At 39.4% G+C, this 13,114-nt stretch overlaps 1 protein-coding gene across 1 annotated transcript in view; it reads right to left on the minus strand.

The window, feature by feature from the left end:
• The window catches only part of ABCB11 (ATP binding cassette subfamily B member 11), a 46,252-nt gene that overhangs the window by 15,534 nt on the left and 17,604 nt on the right, over positions 1-13,114 (minus strand). Inside the window, exons 11-19 of the mRNA XM_072874138.1 lie at positions 12,023-12,136; positions 9,904-10,014; positions 8,865-8,990; positions 7,882-8,085; positions 6,447-6,617; positions 5,869-6,070; positions 5,065-5,143; positions 3,974-4,109; positions 2,246-2,407 (exon numbers count right to left, since the gene is read on the minus strand). Coding sequence (XP_072730239.1) covers positions 2,246-2,407; positions 3,974-4,109; positions 5,065-5,143; positions 5,869-6,070; positions 6,447-6,617; positions 7,882-8,085; positions 8,865-8,990; positions 9,904-10,014; positions 12,023-12,136 — 1,305 coding nt within the window. The remainder of the gene's footprint in view (positions 1-2,245; positions 2,408-3,973; positions 4,110-5,064; positions 5,144-5,868; positions 6,071-6,446; positions 6,618-7,881; positions 8,086-8,864; positions 8,991-9,903; positions 10,015-12,022; positions 12,137-13,114) is intronic.

A 13,114-nucleotide genomic window follows, 5' to 3' on the forward strand; every position in this document is an offset into this window, starting at 1 on the left:
CAGCCTCTCTCCTTTGATGGACTGAGACCTTCAAGAGAATGAATTAATCCTTGGAAATGAAGGCATTTAGTATCTTGCAGGATGACATCAGCCCCAGACCTCCCAGTGTCTCAAAAACCTCTCTCAAAAGGAATCAAAGGCTAGATTCACTGCAGAATGTGCATAGCGGTGTCTCACCTGCTGTGTAGTGAAAGCCACAGTCATTGGCATGAGGTCTAGACACTCAAAAAGTGTTTGGAGGTGGCACGCCTATGGCTAAAAGGCCAAGCACATTGGCCAGGAGCCACTAAGTGGATCAACAGGGACTGGAACATCTTTTGCTCAGCCCCTCCCTGGATCTTAGCTAGCAAACATCAAGCTGCAAGTAAATGTGATTCAAAGTCCTGAGTAACTTCCCAGAGAGAAATATCTAAGCCAAAACAACCTCCCCCAAAAAACAAACAGCAAAAGGTCAATCTTTCCTTTGATAGATTGCTGGCACTGCTATTAGGAGCATTTTCTCAACCCTTTTCTAATCAGTAGCTGTCCTGGTTTCAGCTGGGATAGAGTTCATTTTCTTCCTAGTAGCTGGTATAGTGCTGTGTTTTGGATTTCGAATGAGAATAATGTTGATAACACACTGATGTTTTAGTTGTTGCTAAGTAGTGCTTACAGTAGTCAAGGACTTTACAGCTTCCCATGCTCTGCCAGGTGCACAAGAAACTGGGAGGGGGCACAGCCAAGGTAGTTGATCCAAACTGGCCAAAGGGCTATTCCATGCCATATGACGTCATGCTCAACATATAAACTGGGGGAGTTGGCCGGGGGGGCAGCGATCGCTGCTCGGGGACTGGCTGGGCATCGGTCGGCAGGTGGTGAGTGGTTGTATCACTGGGTTTTTTTTCCCCTGGGTTTTGTTCCACTCTCGCTCTCTTGTTGTTTTCCTTCTCATTACAATTTATTATTATTATTACTATTATTTTGTTCCAATTATTAAACTGTTCTTATCTCAATCCACAAGTTTTCTTACTGTTGCTTTTTCCCTTTTCTTACTTTTCCGTCCCACCGGGGGGGGAGGGTGAGCGAGCGGCTGTGTGGTACTTGATTGCCAACTGGGCCTAAACCACAACAGTAGTGCAGATGCTGGGGCATTCATTCATTCACACTTTCCTGCCTGAAGGGTTTTGGGCCTCCAGTTTCCAGAAGAGTGTCTGCCCTTTAGGTCATATATTCTTTGCATGCATATGTACCTACCATGACCTAAACAAGTAAGTGGGAATCACAACACAAGTTTTATCCTATCTTGGGTGGGTACCCAAACCACAAAACAATAGTGGCATTCCCATTTTCTTCCCAGTGAATGTGTCATTACTTTACCCAATGAGAAACAGCATCAACAGAGGGGTTTTCTCTATACTCCTAATTCTTGAAAATTTAGGACGCTTTCCTAGGCATTAGTTAGAGCAGCACTGAATTTCTTCAGGCAACCTTCCAGTTTCCCACTAACTTGGCAAATGTTTCCCCAAAAAGCTGTTTTACAAAAGAGGAAGCATCCTCTTTCTATTACGGCTAGTTTTTGAAGGAAAAAACAGTCATGGTTGAACTCTTGAAAAGTTTCAAGCGAGGCTGTGGATTTTGATGGTAAGGCATCCTTTAGTGAATGCCAAGATTTAAAGCATATTCCTATTTCCTGCTTGTCTTCCAAACTTGTTGATGCAAGTATACTTTTTGCTGGCAGCTATGAACCCTGTTAAAATTATCTGCCTCTCCCTGGGCATTCTGCAGGGAGCAGGCAGCAAGGAGCTGCCTGAAATATATGAACAAAAAAGTTAAGTATTTTTTGGATCTGATCCAAAGCTTTCTCAAAGGCTTGGCCAAGACTGTAGAATAAAATTCTGCTGGGAATGACCTCTACATGTCTTTCTCTCCACTGTACCTGCACATGAGGTACACCTTGTCTCATATAAAATAAACTGTATGCAAGTATAGAAACCCATTCCTAACACTTCCTAGAAAGTGAACAAAAGAGATTATGAAGAACACATGACAAATGCTAATGAGCCTACCCCTTCAAAGAGCTCAAATGGTAGTGTGATGACAGTGATATAAATACCTCTACTAAATAATTGTTTACAGGCAAGAAGGCTAACCCCATTTACTTGACAAGATCTAAAGATTTGCCCAAAACATGTCAAGTTCTGCATCATACATTCACTCCCCTCTGCTTCAGAGCTAAAATACACCTTAAAATGTTAGCATAACATACCCCAAGAATTTGACTGAATAACAAAGCATAGAGTGGACTGACTGCTCCATTCACAGCTGCTGCCAGAGATCCAAGCATCATGTATGGCCATTCAGAGGCATTGTATTTCAAAATTCTGGTAAATGGTACAGGCTTGACATCTTCCTCCACAACAACAGATTCCTAAAAAACAGGTTGGATTTATGAAGCAAGTGTATTCCCCCAGTGATGTTCTCCCTTTGACAGTGAGATAAAATAGTTAGCATAATCAGTTAGCATAATCTGTTAAATGGCCATCTAGTGCCCAAACAGCTGCTCTAGCTTTGTACAAGAAGGGGCAGTGATGTGTCTTGGCTGCTGTCTGGAGCTCTTTTGTAGGGCTAGGGAGTCACAAGAGGGTTACAAAAATGACTACCTTTACTGTCCCTAGAGAAAAAGAGAGAGATTAATGCCTTGTGCAGCTCTACTGATTCCAACTTAAGAGGTTAATTACGACCAGTTTTAAGATTTTCTGCCACTGAAACTCAGGCTGCTCCCTTTTTGCTGCCTCCAGGTGCGGTGTGATGCAATACCCAGTGCCAAAACTTAAACTTCTTCCTCACAAGTGGCTTTTTGTGTCACTCATGGAATCTTCTTAAATATTATTTTAAAGTATTGTGGGTGAACACTGATCAGACTCTGCACCAAATTAACAGGTATGCTATATAATTAAAACAAGGGAGGTCTCAGAGTGATAGCTGGATTCAGGCTTTATACATGCTAATTATGCTTCCCTTCTGTGAAACATCCTCAGACTATATGCTAAATTCCCATAATTATTCCCAGTAAGAGCAGAATATTCATCAGCAAATTATAACTTACCCTGCAGTTTGATTTGTGCAGAATTTTTGTAACACTCAGTGTGCTGAGCCCTGCTCATCTCCCTCAGTTCATATGGCTGGAAATGCCCAGACAAAACAGACACTGTGAAGACCTATCTGCTGGAAATGTGCAAGGACGAATGGGTGGAAGCATCTTGTATTTTCTCTTCCTTCTGAACTAGTGCCAGAGTGACAGCACTAAAGCCCTCTATTTATCCACAGAATAGGCTTAGCAATAGCAAGAACAGTGACTTCTAACAGCTGCTCTCTGCACTGAACAACTGTAGCCATGCAAATTGGCGCAGGGAGCTTCATAAGCACTTTGGAAACCCACTGTGTATATTCCTACATATTCTGCATAATTTTAAGGCATGCTGTCTTTATTTTCTATGCTAGTTGATTACACAAGGACACTGTCAGTGAAAGGACTCTGCGTTAGGCTGCAGTGAGGGTCTCTACTCAAGTCTCTAGATGATTTTGAGACAAAAGTGAATTTACTCTTTATTGAACAAGAAGCAGTGTCATTTGTATCACTGAGTGGCTATTACATTTCACAGACTGAGCATTTTGCTTTTTGTCAGTTAATTCAGCTTTTATGAATATGCCTTTTTCAACTTAATCTACAACATATATCAATTTAACAACAGGTCATGCTTTGCTAGAAATTTTATATGGACCAATAAGCATAACAGCCATCAAAATGCAGCCTAGGGTTTACACAAAGAATAAAAACTGAAGCTGTGGTTTTGTTTAAGTACAGGAAAGGATCAATCCAAGAAGACGTATCTGCCAACAACTCCTGTAACAGAGGCACATACCTACAGGTTATCATTACCAAGTAATATAACCTGTTTGGTTGAAAATTTAATAACAAACTGCTGGACCTGACCTTTTTTTCTTGTCCATCATTTTCTTCATAAGAAGGCATAAGATACATAGACTCTGCATGATCTCTTGCAATGGATAATGGAGGGTCAGGGACCACGTTAGAGAGCTGAGATCTGGAGCGCTGCCGAAGTGAAGCTCTGTAAAGATGACAAAAATGGTCAGTTCTTCACAGGTCAGTAACACAATACTTGCTTGCAAAGCAGGTGCAGTTTTCTTATCAACTAAATCAGGATTCACTGAAGCAAATCATAGGAATCCCACGGATTTTTTTCTTTCTTTTTCTATGTTCTCTCAACTTCTTGAGAAGAAAATATCCCACAATAGGGACAAATACTTTTCAAAATCATATTCCACCCCCACCGCTCAGATGTTGTCTTGTATGTACCCTGCACTGTGTATTTGTTAAGCAAAATTGTGGTGTATCCTACTATATTTGCACAAGCCATTAAGACACCAAGTCAATTCACCATTATCACTATCAAGTAATTCAGTCCAGCAAAACAGGATGCTGAAACAATCCACCTCTATGCCTGACAAAACATAACCCTGTAATGTAGGAGACATGTAGTCACTTGCATATGCCTGACATGGGCTTGCCTGAAAGAAATAATAAGCATCTAGCTACAAGACAGTCTGGCTTGTAAAATGCTTTAACTTTCATCAAGTAGAAGCCATAATAAAAATGTCCTTGTACATTGCATTGATTTCTCGAGTAATTGCACAGCAAGTCATTTTTCAAGTGACTGGACTGAAAGTGCATTAGGTAACACAAATATATGGCTGTAAGATAGTAATATTAAAGATGGAACATTAACACAGTAGACCAGAATTGGAGAGAAGGTACTATGGATAGAAAGGGGAGTAAAATTAAGAGTCTTGCTATTTATCCATGGCCTTCAAATCAGTAATGTATTACCCAAGCTATTTCTTTCCAAGTGAATTCTGTCTTAGTAAAATGCTTGCAGCCCTTCCACCCTCTTTTATGCAACATACAGAGAAGTGATTCATTAGCATTATTGGGATTTTGGAATAGTGGGACGAAGAATAGAGATCTGGAAACATATTGAGATTATAATCATTTTTAAGACTCACCGCAAACTGGCCCAATAGCTTCCTCTGCTGAATGACTGGCCTTTCTCAAGATTTGGCTCAACCACATTATTTTCTGCTGCTGTAAAATATAGTATATAGAGCTCTTCAGTTTGTGCTAAAATTGAATGCAACATAAGTCCACTTGGCTCTGCAAAAAAGTGCAGTTTCTCCAAGTCATAACTGGAATACTTTGTAGAAGGCAAGGAATGTAATACAACCTTGCTACTCAGCCTACACGTACCACAAGTTTTATATCTGTATGCGACCTGATGAAGTTAACAACATTAACCTAAGGATCTTCTCACTTGGGATGTGACTGCTAAAGGCTGTTTCCCTATTTTAGCACTGTAGTTGCTCTTCTTTTAAGATAATCATATCCGAGGTATGATGCTTCACAAAAATAAAACAGATCATTCTATTAGACCTCCATTTCCAGAAGCTTTGATTCAAATCTGCCTCTAGTAAAACAAGTAGGGTGGTTTCAGCATATTCTGTGATTTGCTTGCATTTCAAATGCAGCAGGACTGGACCGTCAGCACTAAATGGAGCTATAAAATGATGGGTATTGCAGGTCAGGATTACTGTTTCGGGGCAGATATATATTAGGAAGGTCATTCAGTGCGTATGCAGCAAGAACACTTTGGCCACCAGGGCTATTAATGTATTATTTCTATGAATGCTAAAATTCAGCCTTAAAGGTGGAAGGGAAAAAAAGAAGCAACTAGACCTCATTAAAAAAAAAAAATAAATATCTGCATTCTGTGGAATTTTATGTCATTTTATAAAAGAAAACAAAACGCTTACTTTCCCTTGCTTCTCTATTAAGTGCTGTGTCTCCTTTGCTTTGCAAGGTCACCAACATGAAATAAACCCCTTTCCTCTTCAAGAGTTCCTCGTGATTTCCTCTCTCCACAGCCCTTCCATGCTCAAACCCAACAATGACATCGGCAGCTTTGATGGCTGACAGGCGGTGAGCTATCGAGATTGCTGTGCGGCCAAGGCGAGCCTGACAGGGAACAACAACAGCCTCATTCCCAGGACAGCAAACAGAAATGCTTGGAACCAGCGCTATGTAATCTAAAGTTTGGTCAAATCAATAGGAGTCTTTCTCGTGGTTTCAGCTGACTTTGACTTGAACTCCACCCATAGCCCATAGATGAGCATCTGTTTCTGAGCAAAGGGAGCTAGAGATTCCTGTTAATGTCCCAATGTAATTAAAAATAATTTTCTGTCAATAATACTAAGGTTCTACTTGTGCATATGAAACAGCTATTAAGAAAAGCTTCTCACTGCTTTGTTGCAATTCAGCAGCACCCTCTGCAGAGTGCATTAAAAATAATTTCTGCCCTTTTAAGTCTGGTTTATGCTACACTATAGCAAACCTTATGAAGTGCTTCTTGGACAGTAGCTTCACTTTCATTATCAAGTGCTGACGTAGCCATATCCAGTAGCAGGATTTTTGGGTTTCGCACAAGAGCTCGAGCAATAGCTATCCTCTGTTTTTGACCTCCACTCATCTGGCTTCCACCCTCTCCAACATGAGTGTCAAATTGCTGTGTGAAGGAAAAAAATGAAAATTAAACAGATAACAAAAGGGTCTGTTAAGCTTCTGGTGAGGATATTGGTAAAATGTCTCTCAGATTTGACCTGGGAATAGACCTAAAAAATTATCGTCTTTGAAAGACAACAACATTGTTAGTGCACCAGATTCAAAGAAGAGCTGATGAAATAACTTCCTTCATAATGAACATCATTTTGCCTGAACTGGGGTTCCAACCCCAAGTCAAAAGTATGTACTGATAAAAAGGTGAAATATTCTGGTTTGGCTCAAAAAGACTATATCAGCAAAAGCTGAAATGGAGAGGAAACACACACCCACTCTCCGTCAGATGGCTCACCAGCAAACTTTCCACAGAACTGGACTTGTCTGCTCATGGCCTGTGACTCATGAACACTGTGTCTCTGATTCATGGACATCATACTGTGGTGGCATCAGGTTCAGGTAGAGAATTAAACAAACACATAAAGCCTAGCATCTCAAGAGCCAGGATTATTATATTCACGTAGAGCCAAATCTTGTTTATTCCTCCATTTCCAGGAAATAAACAGGGGCCTTTACACAGTCGTTCTGTGAATAGTTTTTTGGAAGCCTGGAAATGCATAGATGGAGGATAAAAAGTACATACTAACATTAGTTAATGGTACTGAAATCCTGTCAATCAGGTTCACTGTTGTAACATGTCCCTTTCAGAAGCTACTTGGCAAAATAACATTCTAGGAAAGTAAACAGCCCAGTACTATCAAATATGGGCTTTGTAAGGAGGATACCCTAGGACTGATCAAAGCCCTGTCATTGTAAGGGTAGGAACCGGGGAAGAGGGAACCTCCAGCTAACTTACAGAGCTTGTACAAGGAGCTGAGGTCGTGAGGATCAGTGCAGACTGCTCAAAACCATATGCTGGCTAGTCAGAGTCTGGACTCTGAATTGCTTTTGGCCTGAGCAGAAACAGATCTCAATAGCATGAAAAATACATATTTTAAAATCATGCTATGATTATTACCATGATATTGAATGTTGCGCATATGATTCCTGAGTAACTATTTTTTCTCATTTTGTGTTGTTTGTTTTTTTTTAACTTGGTGACATACACATAGTAAGACCTAATTAACTCTAGTCAAAGGAAAGGTTGCTGCCTACTACCTATATTAATATTCTGCCCTTCCACCTGAGCACAAATGACTGCATGGGGGGAGGGACAAAAGGATTCTCTACTTTTCCATCAAATTCTGCCAAATATTTTACAAGGCACAGCATACCTGCGGCAAGTCCATGATGAAATTGTAAGCATTGGCCTGTTTGGCTGCTTTGATTATGTCTTCCATGGTAGCCTCATCCCGACCATACCGAATGTTCTCTGCAATCGTGGTAGCAAACAGCACTGGCTCTTGTTCAACAATACCAATCTGTGAGCGTAGCCACTGGATATTAAGGGAACGAATGTCATGGCCATCCAAGGTAATCTACAGAAGCCAATTAAACATGGACAAAAAAAAAGGAAAAAAAGTCAGGGACATTATCCCCTCCAGTTCAGAGACAAAGAAAGACACAATGGAAATGAAGGGCCTGTGATGCTGTGTTTCCATGACCAGTGTAAAAAACGTCTTTTCATACATAAAAGAATGCAATGCAATGGTAGTAGTATACACTAGTTCTTGGGCCTAGGAGTTGTGCTCTTTGATTTCATTTCCCAGTACCTCTTTTTGCTTGGCCTCAGAAATAAAACCAGGTGGAAAGTAATAATCAAAATTATGATTATATGTTTACAATAAATTGGTTCTTTGTCTTTTATACATTCAAATACAGGTCATCATGTATGTGATTTGTGCCAGCTAGGAACACATAAATGGGATGAGCCTGTTAATAGATGTAATTTATATTCTTAGACAATCCATTACTAAATGGTAATTGCATTTACTAAAGCAATGTTATGGGATAATGATTAAATGTTCAATACTGTGTTTTCCAGAATGGAAAATGATTTGTCACTCCTGAATTATCGTACCTATAGGTATAGTTTTTACTCAGATTTAGCACTGAATTTTTATTGTCTCCTAACGGTTTTTCTCTTTCACATTATTATTTTTCATAAGACTGTTCGGCAGTCCCCTGAAATGCACAAGAGGATATTACACTCATTTAAAAAAAAAAAGAAAATAAAGTTAGGAGTCTTCCTTCCCACCTTGGAGAACAAACCATGTCATTCTTTCAAGTCCCTAAGGCTAGAGAAACCTAGACTCACCATGCCATCAGTGGGGTCATAGAAACGCTGGATGAGCTGTATTGTTGTACTTTTTCCAGCTCCACTAGCTCCAACAAAAGCTGTTGTCTCCCCTGCTTTAATGACCATATTAAGGTTATCCAAAATCTGGAGAGAAAAAAAAAAGAAACAGAATCTATCCATTCTAATTCTCTAACAGTCATACAACCAAGTGGGTATATTCTGTATCTTAAAATGGAGATTCAAAACAATTTTACAAAATTCAGAAAAATATTATGAAGAGGAAAAAGAAAGCCAAATATTTTTACATTGTTTGAACAGTTTATAAATGCAGAGCACTGTTTTCCATGACAGGCAGGCAGATTTTGATCTTTCTTTGTTCCTGTTGCTCACCACTGAGAACTAGTCAAGTTAATACCATTGGAGAACTTGGCAATAAATCCCCGATAAAGAACACTGTACATGTATTCTGAATGCCTGTTAAAACATAAATATTAAGAATGTAACTGTGAAATTATGTAGAAAAATCTGATACTTCATATGTGTCTGTCTTTAGAAGTAATAACATCATTTGCTTGTCCAATAATTTGCTTTTCCAAGGAGAATTTGTCAATTCAAACACAGTAGTAGAGAAATAATGGGGTATACAGCCAATGCTCCTGTACCTTTTCCTAGCATTTTAATGGGTCACATGGAGCATCCCCAGGGTAATGGAAGAGTTTTATAAAATCTCCTTGCACAGGTCAGCTTATTACTTTGTGTCCTATCCTAGAACATGTTGATACACAAGTACATAATTGATTGTAAGAGAAGCTGTATGCAGATGAATTTGTCTGAAATTACTATGGGTTTATGTTCAGCAGCAAGGAATATGTATGGCAATGGATATGTCAGAATTATTTAGTCTACTTTTAAACAGAGGGTCTGGGCTTCTGGAAAACAAAGTCTACTGAAAATCTAGAAATTGCTGGCAGAACCGGGATATTTTGATTGCTTACAGTAATTGTGTTCACACAATTATGGATGGATGATGAATGATGGATGGATGATGAATAATTACCTTTACGTCTGGTCTGGAGGGATAATGGAACGTTACATTATGAAATTCAATTTCACCTCGTACTTTATCCAGCTTGTAGCCATCTTCTGACATGCAGTCAATGGCAGGTTTCTAGGATAGAATTTATTGCGTTATTTATTTGCTGTTAAACAGCCAACACTGCTGCAGTAGATAAATATTCCCAATACCATACAAAGCCATGGCACTTCTGTTTGAACAGCACTTGGCTGCACTGAGCCAGCAGCAGGCTATGCCCCAGGGCTAGCAGGCAAGGGACATGAAATTGAAGGCCACAGTGATGGGAGAGTTGTCACTGGTGGGTAGTACAGGCAAGATGAACGCAGCCTCTTCTCATTTTAGGCTTACTGCAATTACCACCATCAACCACTCAGCTAGTTTTATGCTGGAACAGAATAGCTGACTGAGTGAGGCATTTTGACTAAGTTAATTTATCCAGCTCCTCAGGAATAAAATGGCACTACTTCGCTCATAAAAACATTCTCCTACAGCACTGAACAAGTAATTCGTTGCTGAAAATCTGCATGTCTCACCACTTTGCATTTAAAACATCCATCCTTGCACACCCAGTCCTAAGAGCTGAAATCCTGATTTGAAGTTTTCCCATGAAGTGCTTTGGGTCTCACATACTTTTGGCCAGGTCTTGGGTATTGTGGACTGCTAGACATGAGCAGAAAACTAAGAGAAATTTGAGGAATCCCAAAGAAATCAAATATTCTAAAGATAGATTTTTGAAGCATGGAATACAGAGAACGAATTAAAACTGTAGCAACAGCAATATTTGATAATTGAAAGATGCATGATTTTTTATGTAGCCTAACAGATTGAAGGGAATTTTAATATGAGAGATGTGTATGTTCTAAGTTAAGAACAGCTAAAAGATTGGTTCCTCTTTAGGAATATATCTTACTTAAATTCAGATACTAAGCTATGAAGAAAAGTTTCACTGATTCTGCAAATGGTAACCTCAGCATGTCTATAAGTTTAGTACCAGAAAAAAATCTGTATCAGCGCAGAGCTGTGCTTTTACTGTCTAATCACAAATCTACAAATGCGGCAAGCAGATGGATCTAATTTTGTCACCCTTTCTCTAGACAGATGAAATCTCACTTCGGTTTGCTTTTTTACCCTAAGGTTATCTGACTCAGCCTTATCTTGAATTTTGTGATTACTTCTTACTGTTGCAACTCTTCTGTGCTTTTTAAATTTTTCTCTAAAAGACACTTCCCTTATTCATCTCTTTTTCAGTTCATCTTAGAACTTCAGCTTATGAAGTGCATTTATAAGGCGTATGTGTTATCATTATTATAGAACATTGAAGGGTTACTAAAAAGTCTATTAGCATTATGACAGCCCCTCTAGCCTTCTTTATATACCCTTATATGCTCTATAAAAGACAAGCAGCATTTTAATGTGTTTACACAGCTTTTACCACAATAAAGCTTGTAAATGACCAGAGATACTATGTACTGCTAAGAAATCAGCAGTATTTTGCCAACCACTAAATTTATACAGAAATAGGAATCCTCATCAATAAATGCCAGTGGCTCTCAGACTTTCTCATGCAACCTTATTTCAAATATCTATCTCTCTAGATAATATTGTGATTAACATTTACGACTGCTGTGTGACCAGTGCCTGTGCTCATTTGGTCTCATTTTAACTCGGGATAGCTCCGGGACAGGTGACAGAGGCCACCTTTGCCACTAATGCCAAGAGAGCCACATCTTTTGATGCCATCTGGAGGCTAGGAGCTAGATGCTTGCTGCACGTTTGGCTACAAGGTGACTGTTACTGCCTGCCTGTACACGTTCCGTGGGCCAGCACTGATCAGTAATCATACGTAAGGAGAAATGGGAGTAAGAAACAGCAGTAGCTGAGGTAAAACTTCATTATTCAGAAACACGCCACTTAAGGAATCTGTTCAACACCCTCTCTGAGCCCGTGTGCATGCCGCTAGACCTCTCCACTGCACAGTCAATTTTTCTTTAATTGCACTCATTTTTCCTCATTTACACAGTAGATAAAGCTACTGCTGCTTGAGGCTTATTTAATTATTTTTCCACTACAAAGTGACACAGCTTAGAAATTCATTACTTACTTTATCTATTGTCTCAAAAATGTTTGCTGCAGCCCCACGGCCAGTGGCAAAGGCTTCCAGACAGGGAGATGCCTGGCCAAGATTTAAAGCTCCTACTAAAACACCAAAGAAAACCTGAAGAGGTGAAAAAAGAAATTAACAAAATATGATGTCACCTTTTTAATACAGTTTAGAGCTTAGACAGGCAAATCAAACTACAGTGGCTTAATGACTTCTTGTGCATCAGCTGAGCTGCAGTGATTCACTATATGAGCATAATTAGTCCACAAGAAGGCAAACAATGCATCTTAGAAGGGATTTTTCACTGTCTTTCACAACTTTGCTTCCAGGCTGAAGTCAATCAACTTATCTCATATTTGCCCTGGCCTAAAAACATGTGCACCCGGATATTTACTGAGGTAAATTTACTGAGGTGCCACTTACATATCACACACATGAAAATGCATTAATTGTCTGTTTTTACAACAAGGAGTGAGCTGCATTGTGTAAGTAAGTAGAGCTTATTCTTCTCAGTGCTAATATGTCAGGGTGTGCTTGTCAGCATGAATTTTTTTTTCCTAGAATTTACTTTGCTTTATTCCTCCTTAGTTTTTCAGTTACAGAGGTGGTTTGGCAGAGCAGATTATAAATGTTTGGATAATGTCTTTGGTGTAGGCTTTTGCTCCATTTTTTGCTTTGTTGTGGCTGATAGTTTGAACATTCACCCTGAGCATTAGGAGAACTGGTATGTAATCCTTTGTTGTAGTTTGGCAATACCTGAAAATTCTGCTAAGCAGCAATCAAGGACTCAGCTAGCCTTCTGAATACAACACAAACAGTAGGCAGGATAAATGTGCAAGGTGTATAAGGAAACACTGTTGCTGAGAAAGAAAGAAAAGTACACAGGACTCAGTTCTCCCTTGCACCATAGTGATGTTTCCTGAGAATAACCCTATGGCTAAAGTGGAAGAATCTGCTGTACACATACTGTGTACTGCAAACATCTACACTGTGATGTGTAGATCATGCCATAAGTTCATACTCAGTTTTACTACAAACTAATTTTCTTGTATGAACAAGTCCCAAAGCAAGTAGGTTATATGCATGTCAGAA

The sequence above is a fragment of the Ciconia boyciana genome, chromosome 10 (genome assembly GCF_034638445.1).
Source record: "Ciconia boyciana chromosome 10, ASM3463844v1, whole genome shotgun sequence".
Taxonomy (NCBI): domain Eukaryota; kingdom Metazoa; phylum Chordata; class Aves; order Ciconiiformes; family Ciconiidae; genus Ciconia; species Ciconia boyciana.